The sequence below is a fragment of the Diaporthe batatas genome (genome assembly GCF_019321695.1).
Source record: "Diaporthe batatas strain CRI 302-4 chromosome Unknown Contig00001, whole genome shotgun sequence".
NCBI lineage: Eukaryota > Fungi > Ascomycota > Sordariomycetes > Diaporthales > Diaporthaceae > Diaporthe > Diaporthe batatas.
Genome location: NW_025408548.1, coordinates 1,960,107 through 1,979,054, shown reverse-complemented (window position 1 = coordinate 1,979,054; position 18,948 = coordinate 1,960,107). Strand labels below are relative to the sequence as shown.

The 18,948-nt window shown below is 44.0% G+C and overlaps 4 protein-coding genes across 4 annotated transcripts; 2 read left to right on the top strand and 2 right to left on the bottom strand.

Annotated features, from left to right (window-relative positions):
• Positions 1-1,789: 1,789 nt before the first annotated feature.
• Positions 1,790-4,401, bottom strand: KVR01_000401 (uncharacterized protein). Its single transcript, XM_044790423.1, has 3 exons — positions 3,687-4,401; positions 3,068-3,608; positions 1,790-2,999 (listed from the first exon to the last, which is right to left on the bottom strand). Exons 1-3 carry the CDS (start codon positions 4,266-4,268, stop codon positions 2,092-2,094), a joined length of 2,031 nt encoding a protein of 676 aa, XP_044650350.1. The 5' UTR covers positions 4,269-4,401; the 3' UTR covers positions 1,790-2,091.
• A 333-nt stretch (positions 4,402-4,734) lies between these two features.
• On the top strand, positions 4,735-8,021 carry KVR01_000568 (uncharacterized protein). Its single transcript, XM_044791264.1, has 6 exons — positions 4,735-6,193; positions 6,271-6,658; positions 6,757-7,019; positions 7,085-7,295; positions 7,408-7,683; positions 7,759-8,021. Exons 1-6 carry the CDS (start codon positions 4,844-4,846, stop codon positions 7,956-7,958), a joined length of 2,688 nt encoding a protein of 895 aa, XP_044650517.1. The 5' UTR covers positions 4,735-4,843; the 3' UTR covers positions 7,959-8,021.
• A 3,029-nt stretch (positions 8,022-11,050) lies between these two features.
• Positions 11,051-12,857, bottom strand: KVR01_000661 (uncharacterized protein; the record flags this gene model as incomplete). The annotated part of the gene is made up of 2 exons (XM_044782843.1): positions 12,451-12,857; positions 11,051-12,372 (listed from the first exon to the last, which is right to left on the bottom strand). The coding sequence occupies exons 1-2, from the start codon at positions 12,842-12,844 to the stop codon at positions 11,051-11,053; spliced, it is 1,716 nt and encodes a 571-aa protein (XP_044650610.1). The 5' UTR covers positions 12,845-12,857.
• A 3,641-nt stretch (positions 12,858-16,498) lies between these two features.
• Positions 16,499-18,821, top strand: KVR01_001063 (uncharacterized protein; the record flags this gene model as incomplete). The annotated part of the gene is made up of 7 exons (XM_044789124.1): positions 16,499-16,859; positions 16,926-17,044; positions 17,177-17,414; positions 17,462-17,851; positions 17,956-18,035; positions 18,094-18,460; positions 18,532-18,821. Exons 1-7 carry the CDS (start codon positions 16,838-16,840, stop codon positions 18,819-18,821), a joined length of 1,506 nt encoding a protein of 501 aa, XP_044651012.1. The 5' UTR covers positions 16,499-16,837.
• Between the last annotated feature and the right edge of the window lie 127 nt (positions 18,822-18,948).

Sequence of the window (18,948 nt, the reverse complement as noted above, 5' to 3'; positions counted from 1 at the left end):
GTGTCCTCGAGATAGTAAGCTCCGTTGGTTTGATATGTGTCCATCAGTGAAAGGACATCTTTCTTGGGCCAGGGGCCGTTGCCCCTGTAGTCGAACGAGAAGAACAGCTTGAAATTAAGGGAATTGGCGACCTGGAAGGCCAGTGGGATCTGCCTTTCATTCGAGGTTCCATTCCAAGCAATGTTCAGAGCGAAGGCATCTATCAATGATTCTTGGGCATAGGCAATTTCTCTTTCCCAGTCTGATGACGTGAAGAGTGCTGTGTTGTCAATCTAGTATTGAATCCTGTCAGTATTGCTGAACCCCATTTTTGTCTCGTGACCAGGATCAGAGAATGTGATTGAACTCACCAGAAAATGTGCGAACACAGCTTTTGAGAGAGCGTGCAGCGGGCACAGAAGTGCCACAAGTACAATAGGACACCTCATCTTGGCTGAGGAACAGCAGGGAAACTGAAGCAAATGGGTATCACCAGAACACAGGAACAGGAAGCATCACAAGCACAAAGGAACGCCACCACCCGGGAGCCGCAAATGGAGCCAAGACCAATCTTTTTATCTATTCTACCCGCGAGGCGCTTCGCCCTTTGTGACGTGACTGCCTAACCACAAACTGGGACATTATTGATGATGCTGCATGCACGCCTGCGGTCTGAGTGTGACTCTTTTTCGAAGCTTGCCCGTATTGCGACTGCTGGGGCCCACACAGACCCGATGTGTTGGCTCGTAGCCTGCATGCTCCGGCCCTTCTAGCCGGGTGACATCGTACCCGTGTTTGCGCCGCGGACGCCAGATACGATCGTGCGTGTGTGGTGAGCTGCGGCTCGCTTAGATACCCAAGGCTCGATCCGGTCACATCATGCGAACGTGACGCAGGAACCCATCACACACTCACCGATAGCAGCCGTGTTGCGCGCAGAAAATGCTTTCGCGCCGCATGTCTTGGCCCTTTACGAGCCACCAAGTGGGCTCAAATGCGAGAGAGAGAGAGAGCACTGGAGAATACGGCTGCTGGCCAAACAGAGGCCTTTGCAGTGCCACATGTTATACGGGAATTTATATGGACCGCACTGCCTAAAAATCAGTTGATTACTAAATTAGCGCCCCGAGTTTCATGCACGAAAGCCCAGGCCCCAGTGATCCTTCGCGGTGATGCTATCGCTTGCTGGCCAGATAAGAGGAGCGCTTGTGGCTATGCGCCCTTGACCCAATTCAGCAGTTCCATTACACGATAACGGCCAAATCCCGACCAGCCTCATCAAGGTGTTTCCATTGAAAATTCTCAAGAGGGGCCTGCCTGGAAAACCCCCTGAAAACCTGAACAACTGTGAATTTCAAGAGCAGCATTGATGCCACATAGAAAGTGTTTTGTGGGGAATGGTTGTTGACGTTTCCAACATCGAGTTCCGGTGTCACTCCAACTCCTCTCAAATACAGTCTTGGTGAATACATTCCTATCACATATGGTGAATTCACTTCTTATCAGGATTTTAAATTAGGGAAGCACGTGGCGGACGGGATATTGACAAGCACCTCGCAAGGCGTTAAAGAATAAATTTGATTACGACGATAACATGTGCATTTGTCATCAGAGAGCGCATGCCATTTCCTTGTCCAGACCAGTATTACCAATGGTCTCTGCAAATGGTCGGAGAGAGCTGCGTTTCACTATTCCAAGTCAAGTCAGGGTTGAACTCGATACCGATATGTACTTGAGTAGCCACCTGCATGTCGCTATCATTGCCACCCCCCCTGCCATTTGTGCCAAGGGTAAGAGACTCTGTTGTGCAACCATCGAACCGCCGTTGACGATTAGTCCCAATGCCACATGCCTCCGTGCTCTACGAGCGCGTCCTGAGCCTTGTGGTCCCATCTAGTTATCGTCAGGCAGTGTTTATGCACTGGTATAACGAACCTCGCTGTTATTATCGGAAAATATTGTTCTTTCATCATTCTACAACACCATTATTGTTCCGACTTAGCTAGGTCTCTAAGCATTTACCATTGTGCGGAGACACCGTGCGCCTTCCGGATGTACTGAGAACAAAACCACGCAGTAGGAGGATTCCAATCAGCACAAATAAAAGATGGATCAATATAACGTAGGAAAGATGTCTCCCCCAATCTCGCCCACGAATCGCCCGTCGGGAAGAGCTCGCCCTGGTCGCGAAATGGGGAGCAAAGAGCAATCCAAACACTCTTCTGGGTCCAGGCCATTGCCACCCCGAAGATATCCTTCACTCCCAAGAAGAACCTTGAGCCTAGAGTTAGGCCTGGCATCGGTATGAATCATGTCTATCAATTCTCTCAGATAGGGCTCTGTTTCGTCAGACTCCACCTGGTCCAGCCCGCTGAGAATAATGAGAAGCAGGGGGTTGCGATGCCCAAGTAGCATGCTGATAACTTTCAGCGCCGTCGAAACGGTATCATGTTGACCGTTGAGAGACGAAATAATAGCCGAAAGTCCGGGAGAATCGGCCAGAGTCTCTCCAGCGGTTATCGTCAGGCCATGGATCAGGGTGTAGAAAACTGCAATGAGCATGCTCATTTCTCGAGACTGATTCCGAGAAACAGGTTCCTCGAAATCGGCACCAGGTGTGCAGAAGCTTGATATGCACGGAATATTCGCTACCGTCGCCAAGTTGCGGATGTGTAAGGCGGCCAGGTGCGAGTAGTCCAGGCTCGCGAATGCCACACTGAGGATCCAGAGCACCTCGGACCGTGGAGACGCTGCCCAATCTCGAAGCCTTTCAACGATCAGGGAGGGGATGAGATTCGCCCGTAGATTCCCATCCTCGGAGGGCTGTGGACCGGCGTTTGTGACCGGTAGATACTTGAGAAGGCTTTGTGAGATTTTTTCCAACGCGCCTCGACTTTCTTTGTTCGTTGAGATGGAATCAGATAATGCGATTGGTTGACCACGAATTCCAGATGCCTCCAAGACTTGGTGTTGTGAGTGACCGACAGTTTCCGTGATCATTGTATTGTCTTGTATTGTAGCTTAAATTGACCAATTCTTAGTATCTAGGTAGGAATCATCATGGAAAAGCAACCAAGGGCATACTTACATCTAGCGCTCGCAACATCGACGTCGTACATATGATGCTCAGCCATTGCAGTGGCATTCTGGTGACAGTGGTACCCGATAATAAGCTCCACGAGTTCTTTCAGCTTTGCATCGTGTTTGTCGAGACGCTCCATCATCAGACGACCCTGGAATATTCTTTGCTCATGATCAAGTTTGTTCTGATTGTGAAGTTGGAGGACCCGATTACCCGTGATTTGAGCTTGGCGTTGATTCAATAGATGAGCGTGGTCTTTTATTCTGTTGCAGATGTTCCTTATCTCTGTTACCTGAGGACTGTCTTCTTTGATGTAGAAATCGTTTCTTAGTGACGACTTGATTCGTTCCCAACGTGATCCAAGATGCCATTGCATAAAATGACAGAAGAACTTGGAGTACCGGATATATAAAAGCACGACGAGCCGTTTGATGCTCTCGCTGGTTTGATGAACCCTTGATATGGCTGTGCTCAAGCACATTGCGTTTCCAATCTCTGCCAAAGCCGAAGAGAAGCCCTCGTAGATTTCGGTATGCCTCCCAGCGGCCTGAAAGTTGTCCCGTTAGCAAGATGTCATTCTAGTAGTTGCCAGGATATAGACACCCTCAATATGGTATACACGAACCTTAACAGTGGTGGAGATCACCCCGGTAAAGAGGGATACGTACTTATCCCCATCAGGGATGATTGAAAAGAGGTCTGAGAATGATAGAAGAGTGTCAGAAAATTCGAGAAAGTTATTCTTTGCTTTGGACATCCCAGAATTCCCTCTCGCATCCCAGTCCTGCACCGTTTCTCTCGTAATTGACTGGAGATCATGAAAGCTTGGGGGCCCTCTGGTGCCAAGGTCGTGAGTTTTAGGATGCTTGATTTTCATTTGAAACTCATCCCACGTCTGCGCCAATAATTCGAATTCTTTTACTAGGTCTTCGACTTCCCAACTGCGAAGTATCAGCGGTTTCGAGGTACCTAGGTAGTCTTTAACATAACAAAAGTTGGGTTCAAACCTGTCTGATCCATAAGCACTGAAACACTGATCGAATCCGCTAGAGTCTTGATAATATCCAATTTCTTCTTCTGCAGAATCGGTCATTTCGCTCTTGTGAAGAAGTTGCGCCAGCTGATTGTGAGGTAGTTCTGCAGCTACCTTGGCACTGTTGCGGCGCACGAAGGCCGAAGCCTGTAGCTTTCTGTCCAGGCTCGCCATGCTGGGGCACGCTTGGAGGGGCGGGCGCGCGAAGCCCGGTTATTCAGGCTTCTGTATAGTAGAATGACACAGTCTTGCTTGGGTTTGGTGCTGGAAAAGAGGCCGATGAAGCATCGTCCAAAGTGCATGGAGCAAAGTCCGGCGAAGTCGTGGATTTGGCCGGTAACACAGCCGCCGTGGAATGCAGCCTCAAGTGCTTCTAGACGCGTACAGTTACATTAGGCAGCCCACCTCCCACCCATTGTAAGTGGCTGATCATACCCGAAGGTGGTCAGCATTGGGCGTCTGGGCGGTCATCATTTAATTCGCGCCCGGCTGATTGGAAGCTTGGCACGCAGGAACAGGGCGAGACATGCAGGTATCTTGATGTGGTCGATTAGGGAGCGAGCTAAAATGCGGCTGAGTTTCAGCGGCTCCTGCAATGGTTGTGGTATGAGGGGAAGTCAACACATTATAAGCCGGCTTACTTAAACCTCTTTAGATCGGAATACTTGGAGAGGCATGAGGAACATATCCTCTCGGGAAAACCACTCAGCAGCGGCCCTCACTTACTCGGGCCATCCAAAATACCCAGCATGGAATCCAGCGTTGTGCCCGAGCCGGCCAGTGTACCCGTCTCACCTTCCACGCAAGACAGTGCTGAGCGCAGTGCAGCTCAGAGTGTCAACGAGCCTGCCGCTGCTCACACAGAAGCATTTGTCTCTCATTTGACCATGTCCAAAGACCCGCCCGAGGACATCGCAGCCGATGGAGAAAATGGCCGGCCAGTCATATGGTGTCGGGTCGAGCTGAGGGACCCTGAGAATTGGGCGAAATGCCTTCTGTTGAAGGAAGACAGACACCACTGGCAGGGGCTGGATCGAATCGACGTCCCGCAAGATAAGGCAAGAGAGAGCGACATGGGAGAAAATGACACAGGAAACGAAGATCACACTGATCAGTCCATTTCTCCTGAGGATCCTCCCATACTCTATTCAAATCACTTTGTTGACCGAAAAGACAACGTTATTGTTGCCGATCCCTGGCCTGAGGCGTTGGACTTTGACAAAGAGCGTGAGAACCCGGCTGGGTCGAGTCTGCAACGAGGCGCAACCATCATCCAGTTCGTCACTACCATCGGGACGAATATAGATAATGCGCCTTACTATACTCATACATATCGTGATACCCAATCAATCCTGTCAGATGCAACGGTGGCTGCGGACGTCATCAGAAGGGAAGTGGTCATCCACAGTGTACCAATCATCAACGTATTCAAAGCAATGGTTACGTACTTTCCGGGTCTCGAGCTTCTTGGAATCACAATGACTATCCCTGAGCCATACTGCGCCTTTTATCATTATCACAAGGAGATCAAGGCCCTTCGACGTGCTCTCAATGCGCCGACAACGTCTCCGGTTGGAAACATACCCTCCCAAACTACGCCGTTGTGGCACCCTGACACATCAAAACATCTCCAAATTTTGTCAGACTTTATTGAAGGAGAAAGCCTCCTAGAAGTCGAGTTGGAGCAAGAGCGTCACCGTCGAAACCCTCCAGTTGCCACATATCGGATGATGTGGCTATTGTTCAAGCCGGGGACCATGGTCTATCACATCAGCGGTGGCAGAGCAACCGCAGGAATAGTCATCTCGGTTCAGACAGACATTGGTCGGAAGAGAGCGGGCCTTCGGTCGTTAAAGTTCTGGCATCTGGACTTTGACGGGTTCAAGATGGGCAGACGCGAAGTGAGCTACGATTTCAAGCCATTTGAGGGCGAGAAGAAAATACTCGACCTCGCGGTATGTCCATGTGAAATATATGACGCTCAAGACAACGAAAGCCTGCGTGAGAAGCTCATATCACGGGGCAAAAGATTTTGGAAGTTTCTACCAGGAGTGCAGGTTGACTACGACGGCAGACTTCCGGAGGAGGCTATTGATTGGGTAAGTTGATACTTGAACCTTGAAACTCTAACACCGGAAAACTTGCGAGATGTTGTATTGACGAAGTTTCATTCCAGACAGGTCGCGTCATCGTTGATCCAACGACATATATAAAACATGCTCCACTAGATGAAGATCGCTTTCAGGACATTCTAATGCCACCTCTGGTTGGTAAAGTCCAGGACGCGATGAATACTAAGGTGAAGGTGGACCCAAATTCGAGGGACAACGACAACTTCTTGCCCCGTTGGGAATCTCCCGCGGAGAGGATGAGCCGGCACCGTCGGGAGGCCCAAGAATTGTCAGTATATGATGAGGGTCTATGGGCGGAATACGAGAACATCATACCAGGTGATACGACTAGCTTAGAGCTCGATGTCGGCACGGCAGCCCGTGATAGAGACTCTAGATACCTTTTGTGCCCCAAAGATGTGATTGGCTTCGACCTGAAGACCAGAAGATGGAGTAAGTTGGGGCTTTGTCTTTTCTTATGACACTGACAGCGAGATCTTAGAGGGCCTGTTCCTTCACTGTACACTCTGGGCTAATTCCTTGGGACCTAGTACTCCTTGATGTGGACTGTTGCAAGGAGGTCGACTTCAAAGTTGATGCCGTCAACAATCTTGTGATGAAGGATGACAGGAAGGCGGTGATCAAGTCTCTGGTCCATCGATATACAGTGGCAGACACAGCGACAGCTAATGCCTTGCGGGGCGAAGGCCCCCAGAGCAAGCTATCTAGACCCTGGACGGCAGACTTCATCAAAAACAAGGGCGATGGTCAGATATTTCTTCTCCATGGTGGCCCGGGCGTCGGAAAAACATATGTGAGTGCGAACTCTTCACAACGGCGTTATACATGGTGATATACTCTTGCTGAACTCCTGCGAAGACTGCAGAGTGCATTGCTGAAGCAACACGTCGGCCCCTGTTGTCGTTGACTTGCGGGGACTTTGGGACGGATGCGACTATAGTGGAGCAGAGGCTCTCAAAATGGTTCCGTTTGGCAGAAGTGTGGGGTGCCGTCATGCTCCTTGATGAAGCCGACATTTTCTTGGAGAGAAGGCAGTTGACCGATCTGAACAGGAATAGTCTTGTTTCCGGTAATAATCATTTCTCCAGTTTTCCTATTCCATCCTCGACTATAGGACATCCTAGGGCATTCCATGAGAGGCCAGTCAGTAGGATTATAGCATCACGCTGACATTGTTCAAGTTTTTCTAAGGACAATGGAGTACTACCGCGGTATCCTCTTCCTGACGACCAACCGCGTCGGCAACTTCGACGATGCATTCATATCTCGCATACACTCTGTGATTCACTATGAAGGATTCTCTGACAGCGTAAGAGAACGAATATGGGAGCAATTCTTCCAGAAGCTGGAAGCCGAGCGACGGACCAAGGTGAAGATCGACCCGGACGCCCGCAGATACGTGCTTTCTCACGAGGATATGAAGGCCGTTCAATGGAATGGGAGAGAAATCCGAAATGGTGAGCGACTGTTGATTTATCGCCTATGTTATCGGTTTCCAAGGGCAATGACTAATGATGACTTGCACGTTCCAGCCTTCCAAACTGCAGTGGCGTTTGCAGAGTATCGGTTTTCCCAGCTCTCGCCTGAAGAGAAGGACGAAGTGGGTGGGAGAGCATGCTTGGAAGCCCAGGACTTTGCAAAAGTCAGTGAGATGACCATGACTTTCAAGAAATACCTGAAGTCTATCAAAAGAGATGAAGACACAGTAGCAAAGATGGGAGGATTTCGTTGATGGTGTTCTTGTACCAAAATAGCTGTCAGCAATTAATTCATGATAATGATATTCATTTGCCAGTTTCGGGCCAACAAAATATGACATCTCTCAGTTTCTGCACTCAAATACCAACAGTATCTGCCTAGATTGTTAATAAGGCAAATATGCTTCTGCTGAATAGCCACCGTTCTACCACCGACAATCATCTCTTCTGAGGTTACCAGTGGGTGATCAACCTTGTTCGTTCGGGCGGGTGGCCGTTCCCCGCCCGCCATCAAACGGCAGCGCCAGGTCAGACTCCCTTAACCACTCATAGTTTAGAAACCACACCAAGTAAAACTCAGAAACAGAATTCGATATTCGACCATTTGGGCGCAGTGGCCACCTCTAAGAGCTATTTTGCGGGTGCACAGCGTGCGGTACCACGCGCCAGGCTTGGCCCTTCACAATAAATTCACCCCGACTCCTGCTGGCTCTAATACGCATGGCTTTCGCTTGCGATCTCCGCAAAAATATCAGCCAGTTCTCATAAGCACAAGTTAGAGCTGCTATTTAGATATAATTATCACCTTGATATGATTATGCGACCAAGTTGTCTAAAGCGGTTGCATAGTCTGCGACATCTAATACCTAGGTACCGCGCAGGCGTCCGAGGAGGTTCAGACCAGAATGCCCAGGTGGCGCGTACCATCTTTAGCGAGGATACAGTTCCGGAGAGTCAGGGACCTCTACCGACTTTTTTAATTTGTGGTTCTTCAGATTAGGTGCCAGATTGACGCCTCTTTTCCGATTTACTTGTATCAGTCAGTGGCCCATATTCTCAGTTCCGGAATGAGTCACAGACTTGAAGCACCTGGTACATGATTCAAGCAGTTTGCTTCTACCGTCTATGGCTTCATATTTGAAACTAGTCGATTTGTCCCTATGCCTTGCAACTTCCCAAGACCCCTCGTTGCTTCATGATGCATGGGCCCAAGTATAGCCGCCGCCCTGGTGATAAAAGTCCTGATGGTAGCCATGCTGTTGACAGACGTTCTGATCATATGTGTGCTGGTAGTAATTGCCATGATCATTATCATATATATGTGATGGAACCTCACTCATGTTTCTGTCTGCCCACGGGGCGGGATAAGTGAGGCCACCACTGACTGCATAACCCGCCTGGATGTGGACTGACTCCATTGGGGTGACATGCGTCTGTGGAAGATTCTTTTGTGCTACTTGGCACAAATTTTCCGGTGAGGTGGCGCAGTGTTTCTGAGGAAGATTCTGGAGGTTTGCTTTCGTGTCGTTGGAACGCGCAAAACGGGAATAGATACTTTTGAACGGCCAGACCCGCTGGGGATGCTCAGGGCTTGTTCTGTGACCAAGGTGGGGTTCTTTCTTCGAGACAAATAGTTGACGGAAGGAGCCGATAGAAGCCACAATAATTGCTGAAGAATGTCAGTCTTGAATGAGCCGGGACAGTAGAAATGAAATTCTTCCTTACAAGTTCCCATCTCAACTACAGACCAAAGATACAGCCAATCAATAGCTGGCTCTTTAAGTTGCTGCTGTGTACCTTTTCCCAAAGCCATGCGGATAATAGACATCAAAATAATTAATATAGTCGCTGAGAAAACGGCAAACAGGATAATCTTGTTGCGGCGCGGAATTTGAACATTCCATAACATGATCACCGGAATCGAAACGATGAGCCCATCTGTAATCACATCCGCTGCCGTGTTGCCGTAGAAAGTTTGGTTTTGCCAGTTGATGTGACTCGGAGTAGGACACACAGCTTAGTAAAATCAAACTGTTAGCCGCGGGCGCCGAGGTGGCTAAGACACGAAGACAGTTATACGCGTAAGACTTACTTAGGATGAATTCGGTATCACCAATGGTGCATCCGTAATCAATATCGGCAACACAGCCAATCCATGCCACAACAGTCAAGAACAGCACAACCCACCACCATGTTTTGTGAAACCTGACGACCCTCGAATCTAATCGTCGGAAAAAGATGAGAAAAGACAGTTTGACAGCCCATAGACTGGAGTAGAATAGATAATTCCAAATTACAACAAATGGCAAAAATGAAGCCTGATGCTGGTAAAAGGCTTCCGTAGGAGGGGTTTTCCCGCTGAAGACATCTTCCATCCAGAACAAAAAGTATATTTTGACCTGCCAAGCAATGGTGAATGCAAGGAGCATAAGCCAAGCAACGATCACCAGCCAGTCATCACTTTGCAACCTGCGGGAAGACTGAAAGCGGACGGCCAGACGGAAAGCCAAGAAGAGAAATGATAAAGCCGTTGATGACCACGCAGTTGCCTGAGGCCGTTAGCTTTTTAAGAATCCTCCGGTCGAGCCCATTCATCGGTCGGACTGAATGCTATACTTACGAGAAAGGTCATTTGGCTCACTCGCTGCAAATTGGCGATAGTCGATTCTTCTCCGGCAGAGGCCATGGTGAGGTCAAGGCGGACCAAAATGGGAGTATGTCTCCGAGTGAGTCCAAATACAGCAAATGTACTACAGGTCGTAATTACATGCCTCGTAGAAACCACTTAATCCTTTTGAAACAAGAAAACAATAAGTTTAAGAAGGGCCTCTCGTGCATGAGCACCGCGATTCCCAGAATTCTCGTTCTAAGCCAAATGAAGAAGGGCTATCGAGCGCGTACCTAATTTTGGGTGCATGTGGAGCCAGCTGTCACCAACAGGTCACATTGCATGTCAGTGTTCTGCTTGAAGGAGGCGGCAAACGGATGTGAATGCCAAAAACACAACCAACGCAGCCAAAAGTGGACCCGAAACAATTTTCTACCTATGTGTAATGGATCTGATTAATTTTGTATGTGGGTATTATGCGACTGCACGAACTCACCGCCTGAGCTTTAAATGCATGTTGGTTCGAGATCTTGGATAGCGCGTTCCACTGCCGGATCACATGAGGTGTTGAAAAGATCTCTATAGCTGATCGAGATCATAGAAGTTGGAAAGTCTTTGTGCGAATTTGCCTCTTAGTGACGAGCTTTAGCAGAAGGGTCTTGAAGCGTTTACCACTATATCAAGAGACTACACACGCATTTGGATGCATTGGATTGATTGAGAATGAAACCACCCCACTTATTGTTCCACAAGCATCAGCTTCACCTGATCTGGATCCTCCATCCTAAGCAGTAAATCATGGTTTGCATGGTTGATACATGCGAGCGTCCTCTTCTTTGCGGATTCTTCTGTCTCTCCAGGCGTTTTCCTGACTAGCAGCCGACTTTTGCGGAAAAGGCAGGCTAAAATTGCGACTGATTCGACCTCGGAAAATTTCTTGCCTGGGCAGTTCTGCGGGCCGTCTGACCAAGGAAAGTAAGTATTTGGCGTGGGGTCGCTTAATACCTCTTGCCCCGGGCCACCGGAGCTATCAGCTTCAGGCGTGATCCAACGTGATGGCTTCCATGTGTAGGAGTCACTCCAATACTGTGGATGCAACTGAATAGCGAGGAGATGCATCATGGTACGCGTCCTTGCGGGGATTTGGAGGACTCTGTCGCCAACTCTGAGCGTCTGAGCGTTGTTGGCAGTCCACTTTGTCATGACCATGACTGGAGCATAGACCCGAAGTGTCTCAAGGAGTATGGCGCGGCAGCGAATCAGGCGAGGGAACAGTTCTTGATATTCCCACTCCTCTATAGGGATACCTTTGGTGACAGCAGAAATCTCCTCTGCCAGCCAATCTTGCACTTCAGGGTACACAGAGAGCAGGTACAAGCTGTAAGTGAGGGTATTGGCTGTCGTATCGTGACCGGCAAAGTTGATGACAAACAGGTTGCTCAGGATCTCGTCAACAGTGAGGCCCTTCTTTCCGTCTTTGCTTGTCTTGAGCTCAGGTGAGGTAATAAGTTCCTTCCGGTGCAATTCCAGAGAGTGGACAAAGCCGCTCATAATGCCGCCAGACACTGGTTTACCCTCCTTCGAAGCTGTGACTTCCTTCTCCAGCATGGCTGTCAAGTGAGTTTTGAAGGCCCTTGCGGCATCACCCACTTCGACAAGTTTCTTCGGAACAAGAGGTCCCTTGAGATACCGATAAGGTATTAGCATGATCAGGATGGCGTTGTCGAGAACCGTAGATAGAGTTTTGCGATAGCCGGTCTCGTCATCTGCGTGGACCGTCGTCTCATGAGAAGCCTTAAATGGGTATGACTTGCGAAAGCCGGTTGCTGAAAGCACGTTTAACGAGATGGTCCGTATGTCTTTGCGGACGCTCGGAATTTCGGACACAGTCATGCTCGCTGTCCTCCACGAAAGTCCCATTGCTTCCGATTGCCGGATGCTCTCGTCCCAGACAAATTTCATGATGCTCTCGTTAAACGGAGCTGCCATTGCTTTTCGATGACGAGCCCAATCCTCGGTTCCGGCTGTGGAAATCGAAAGGCCGTAGACATTCAATGTATCTGTTCATGTGAGCGTACTTGGCCATCTACGCGAACGACGGACTCGTGGATGCAGAAAACCATAAGGAGATCACTCACTGTACTCATGAACTGGGCGCTGAAAGTCCCAACGCCTCGAGAAAACATCATTAATTGCCTGGGGGTCTGTAATATGCAAGTAGATGGACATAGGCGTGACAATGGCCCAGACCGGGCCGAATTGCAGTGCCGTATCTGCCTTTTCCCTGAAGTGCCATCCGCGGTGCAGAAGACGGACAAAGTTTGGGTAAGAAGACCATTTGATTGGTAGCCGGTCAAGAACACCCCAGACATGAGGTTGAATGATCATCCAAAGCACGTTTCTCACAGGGTCGATTGGAACTCGTACGAGCGGGATACCGATGGAACGAGCTCTGTGCATATTGATCTCTAGACACGCTAGACTCCAGATGAAGTAGCCTAGGGCTGAGCCCAAGACGAAGTATAGAATCATGGTGGCGTGACGGCGAGCTGCGTTTTCGAGGCAGAAAAGAGAGGGTAGTTTGGTGGGTGTGATATGGTATCGCAGTGCACAAAATTTGCGTAAAGTCCAGGTCGGGGCCGGGAGATATTTGCGAACAAGGAAGAAATGCAATTGAACGCTGATCGTTGGTTCTGAAGTCTTGCGCGGCACGCCTGGGTGGTCCCACCCCACCGCGGCGTAGGACCCGTTTTGACGTACCAACAAGACTTTCAGGGATCCTTTCTTCCTGTTGGCACCCGCTACGGCTACAGTAGTGCGACCCGCGTCAGCACTTGGCCATTGCGATTGCATCTGGATCCTTCTCCAATTTCCTCTGAATGTGCCATAAGAGTAGTTCCATGCTGTGATGTGACTATTGGGTTGGTGTAGGGGTGGTAGTGCTTAGCTTTAGAACTCAGTTTAGTTTCCTTGGCTTCAACCTGCTCAAGTACCACCAGAAGAGGGGCGATTCCACCTCCGCGGGTCCGCTAAAACACGCAGGAAAAATATTCTCGGAGGACCAGATTCTGCCCGGATCTCTTACACCCATCCTGTTACCGGTCGAGGTCTCACACGCCAAGTCCGCATACCTGCTAGTTATGGGCTAAGAACGACACGATCTCTTCATAATCCTTCGAAGCTGTAACTCGGAGAGGTTTGCATTGACGACAATGCTCCAGGCAGAACCTCTATGTGCGCCACTCAGCACTAAAACTGGACAGTTTTAGTGTGGCCTCGCGATGCTGCAATCCGAATAGGTGGGCATTGGCTACCGACCTCTCCAGCCAAAATTTCAGTGTCTGCTCCTTTCAATAACAACTGATTCTTTCCCCCTTGGATACTGCTTTACTTTTAAGGGGTCTTAAGAGTTTACTACTATATAAAGGTGCTATATAATATCCTTAACCTATATTCTAATAGTCCCCTAAATCTAACTATTTTATATTTATATTTATATATATATATATTTATCTTTATTTTATTTATATTCTTTTATAATTTTATAAGGAATTTTTTTTTAATTATTAAACTTTTTTTAAGTATTATTTTAATTATTATAAAAGTATAAAAAAGATTTATAATATATTTATAATAGTTAGGATAAAATATTTATATAAAAGTTTTAAAATTTAATATATTTAATATATTATATTATAGAATTATTTTTAATATATAAAATAAATTTATTATTTATAAATTTTATTAACTATTTTTAATATTTAAAACTAATTAATATTATTTTAATTAATTAAAGTAATTTAAATTATATTTTAATTTATTAAAAATATAGACTTTAATAGATTAAATAACCTTCTTTTTCTTAATATTTCTTTATTAAGGAAGAAATAATTAAAAGTTTTTAATTTATTACTTTATTTTTAAAAGTTATAAGTATTAATAAATTAAAATAAAATAATTAAAAACAATAATAAAAAAATATATTTATATAATTTAATTTAATATAACTATTTATTATAAAGATTATTAAATTAAATAATTATTAAAATATTAATAAAAAATTAATAAAAGGAAAATTTAAAATAATATTTATAATTAACTATTTAAAAAGTAGTAAATTATTTTAAAAGGATTTTAATTTATATATATAGACCTTTTTATAAAATATATATTTATTATAAATAAGTTTTAAACTTTTTATTATTTTTAAAAATTAAATATATAATAGTAATAATTTTTATAATCTTTAAAAATTATATAAATTAATAGTTTATAATAATAAAAAGAATTAAATAAAAGGTTTATTATAATTAAATAGTTAAAAAAGTTTTTCTTTTAAATTATATTAAAAGATTTATTTAAATAATATCTTTTATAATTAATAAATATTATATATATATTATAATTAACTTTATATAAAAATATTTTTAAATAATATTTATATTATTTTTTATTAATTATTAATTTATATATATTTTAATTACTTAATATATTAATTTTTAATTTATTTAAAATAATTTTTAAAATAATTTATAATATTAAAATAATTATAATTTTTATTAATAATTATAAAAAAGATTTTTATTATTATTATAAAGTATAAACTATTTATATTTTTTTAATTCTATTATTAAGCTAGAAGTAAATAGTTAGAGTCTTAAAGGGATAAAATATAATATATCTTTTAAAGATTAATTTAGTTAAGTTTATTATATAGGACTTTTTATAATAATTTTATAATTTATATTTATAATACTATCTATTATTAGAAGATATCTTTCTATATTAATACGTTAAATTGTACCTAGTTAGTTTAGGCTAGTGTGTTAAAGGTTAAAGCTATTATAAACTATAAGTTAGTCTTAATACTGTTAAGCACTATAAATAAGGTTGCTATATAACTTAGGTGAATATAAGTTGGCTGAAATGGGTGAAAATAAAGTTATTATTCCCCTAATTAGGAATATATATAGGTTCTAACTCTACTCTATAAGTAAATACCTATCTATTAGCTTCGCAAATAAAACCACTTAAAAGTAGTTACTTAGCCCACTAAACTAAGAGATAACTAAGTAAGGTAATTATACTCTATTATTATATATAGTATTTAAGTTTATAGTTTTAATAGCTCTATTATAAATAAAAAAAGAAATAACTATTAATAATTAAGTTTATAACTATATAAAAGTAGACCTCTACTTTAAAGAGAAGTTATTATTATTTAAAATGATTAATATATTTTTAAAAAGATTAAAAGATTATAAACTTAATTTAAAGTATATTAAAATTTATAAGAATCTTAAACTTAAGCTTAAAAGTTTTAAATTAAAGTTTATACTTATAAAAATAAAAGCTTTTATAAAGTTTAAGAAAAACTTAAATAAAGTTAGAGATTAAATTAAATTATAATATAATAAAATAGTTAAATAAAAATGAATTAGAAAATTATAATTATAAATCTTTTAACTTTATATTTAAAAGGGTTATTATAAAGTATATATTAAAATTTTATAAAATTAAATATTTAATTTAAATAATAAGTAATTAGTTTATAATTACTTTTAAGTATAAAGCTTTTAATATATACTTTATTAAAGATTAATAAATTATTAAAGTAAAAAATAAAAAAGTTATTATTAAATAAAATAATATATATTTTTATATTAAATAATATTTTATTAATTCTAAAAACTATTTTAAAACCTTTAAATAATTATAAAATTATATAATATGATAATTAAATATATTTATAATAAATATTTAAACTTTATATAATAACTTTTTTATAAAATTTTAAAAGTTAAAATTAAAAAATATTAATTTAATAATATTTATAAAAAGAATTTAAAAATTAAAATATTAATTAAAAATTAATAAAATAATTTAAAAAAAGGTTTAATTTAATTTAAATAAGTTATTTATAAATATTAAAATAATTTAATAAACTTAAATTAAAATTAAATAAATATTTAAAAAAAATAATAAAAATAATTAATTAAAAACTTTAATTATTAAAAAGAATAAAATTATAGTAATAATATAAATAAAATTAAGGTAAAAAAGTAGTTAAAAGAGGAGATAATTAGATTTAGAGGATTGTTGGAATATGGGCTGGGGATGTTATGTCCTCGGACGTATATAGAATAGAAGCGAAACCACAGAAAAAGTCGGAATACGTCAATGAGAGTAGGGTCAGCTTTTGTCTACGGAACCAAAGGGGGTTCTGCTGGCTTTCAAATATTTGTCTGCATCTTATGATATCGGTCCCTCAACAAAGGCCCAATGCTGGGCACAACCAACTCCTACATAACATGAGATTGGCCGGCCGGAGCTTGTTGGTCAATGTCACAACGACACCTCAACCCACAGGGCGAACACTTGTACGTTTAGAGAAGACTATGATGACTGACAGCAGACAGTGGCCTGTAGGAATATCTTGCTCCCGTTGAAGCTTGGGAGTTTATGCGCAGCAATCTAAGCACGTGCGGGGTCGACATCTGAAGCCACTGCGGCTAATTACTCACAATGCGGGACCATTCTTGTCGTCGTCAGTCTCCTTCTCCACGTAGACATTCACTCTCCTCAGCAGCAGCCAATACTCAAGACATGGCAGACATCGGCGAGTGTGCTGCGAAGCTGGACTACCAGCCGGAGTCCCGCTACCCTGACAAACCTTTCTTTAAAGGCCCGGAGGCGCCGTGCCGGTTCGAAGCGGAAATTTATAATTGCATGGTCAGAGGAGAGATTCCCCCTCAGATTGATGGCACTTATTACCGGGTGATGCCCGATGCGCTGTGGGCTCCACTGTACGATGATGACGTCTTCATCAATGGCGACGGGGCCGTTGATGCCGTGCGCATCAAGGATGGGCATGTGGACTTCAAGCAGAAATTTGTTCGGACAGAGAAATTCACCATCGAACGGGCTGCCAGGAGAGCAGTCTACGGCAAATACAGGAACCGGTACACTGACGACCCAAGAGTCCGGACACGCTGCCATGCAACGGCCAACACACATGTGGTGTATTTCGAAAATCAACTATTGGCATTGAAGGAGGATTCCCTGCCGTATGCAATGAATCCAGACACCCTAGAGACCAAAGGTAGGTCCACAAAGGAGCCTGGACCGAGCAATGCTGACTGTTGCCAGGTGCCTACGATTTCCATGGACAATACACATCTCCTACTTTCACAGCCCATCCCAAGATCGATCCTCACACGGGGGAAATGATCACTATGGGCTATGAGGCAAAGGGAGACGCCACCAGGGATGTAGCGTATTTCTTGTTCGACAAGAATGGACGTAAACTCGAAGAGTGCTGGTTCCAGACCCCGTTCACGGGTATGATGCACGACATGGCCGCCACTGATAAATATGTCATTTTCATTTTAACGCCACTGACGACTGTGCCCGTCGAGCTAATGAAGGAAGGCCATAAACACTTCGCGTGGTCTGAGGACAAGCCCCTGACCTTCGGGGTTCTGCCACGTCGAAATCCAAAGCCAGGAGACGTCAAGTGGTTCCACTACAAGAACGCATGTGAGTAGCTGCTTCAGGGATTTAATATCCGCAGACAAACAGATTACTCCCAGCTTCTCTCTACCAATAGCTTTATATAGTTAAGCTAACATGACTGGTTATAGTCTATGGGCACACCGGCAACGCCTTCGACGGTGACGATGGTTGTGTCTACTTAGATGCCCCATTGACTTATCACAATAAGGTGAGTTCTAATTTGGAGACTGAAAAATGAGAAACGCATGTGATAACCAGGGGCGCAGTTCTGGTTCTTCCCACCTGTGGGACAGAACATGCACACAGCTCCCAGTGCGAAGCCGCCCAAGGACAGCACAATCAGTCATTACGTACGGTGGAAGTTCGACCTCAATGCCACTGACCCCTACGTCGAACCAAAGGAGTTGGTCAACCTAGATGGGGAGATGCCCAAAGTTGACGCGCGCTACGAGACCAAACCATACAGCCAGTTGTTCCTCGCCATGCACGACCCGAACTCCCATGAGCCCGCCATCGGAGGGGCGTATAACTCCATTGCGAGGTGCTCCATAAAGACTGGGAAGTATCAGTACTGGTCGGCTGGAAAGTCAACAGCATTGCATGAGGTGGCTTTCGTCCCCCGGTCGCCGGATGGTAAGTCGTCGAGCGTGTGAGGCACTGTAGTCTGAAGAACGCCTGCTAACGATAGCCCTGTGAATGAGTAGCTCCCGAGGCAGACGGATACCTGATCTCAGTGGCGAATAGGAGAGACAAACTGCTTACTGAAATTGTCATCCTGGACACAGAAAAAATCCCGCAAGGTCCGATTGCTATAATTGAGCTTCCATTCAGGCTCCGGGCTGGGATTCATGGAAGCTGGGTGATGGGAAGCGACCTACCTCAAGACAAGGATCTTTGTGACATGCATAGAATCAGCGAAGAAGTGAAGAGGGAATTTGGGAAGTCAGTCTCTGCGACAAATGGACAAGGCGATATTGTGAATGGTAGCAATTGAAGGTGAAAACATCTCCAGTAAGGAATTGAAGCCATCGCATGCCTAATGAAACTCTCCCCTTAAACGTTACAGGACCCGTGGACATCGTCATAAATCGCTGCCAGAGCCCGACTAGATCTCTCGTGAA

What these genes read in the sequence shown, in the direction of transcription:
- KVR01_000401 (XM_044790423.1), bottom strand. Translation starts at nt 4,268, where the DNA reads ATGGCGAGCCTGGACAGAAAGCTACAGGCTTCGGCCTTCGTGCGCCGC. An exon ending in TGATCTCCACCACTGTTAAG is followed by an intron (nt 3,609 to 3,686) that starts GTTCGTGTATAC and finishes GACAACTTTCAG; the next exon opens with GCCGCTGGGAGGCATACCGA. An exon ending in CGATGTTGCGAGCGCTAGAT is followed by an intron (nt 3,000 to 3,067) that starts GTAAGTATGCCC and finishes GGTCAATTTAAG; the next exon opens with CTACAATACAAGACAATACA.
- KVR01_000568 (XM_044791264.1), top strand. Translation starts at nt 4,844, where the DNA reads ATGGAATCCAGCGTTGTGCCCGAGCCGGCCAGTGTACCCGTCTCACCT. An exon ending in CGGAGGAGGCTATTGATTGG is followed by an intron (nt 6,194 to 6,270) that starts GTAAGTTGATAC and finishes GTTTCATTCCAG; the next exon opens with ACAGGTCGCGTCATCGTTGA. An exon ending in TGGGAGAGAAATCCGAAATG is followed by an intron (nt 7,684 to 7,758) that starts GTGAGCGACTGT and finishes TGCACGTTCCAG; the next exon opens with CCTTCCAAACTGCAGTGGCG.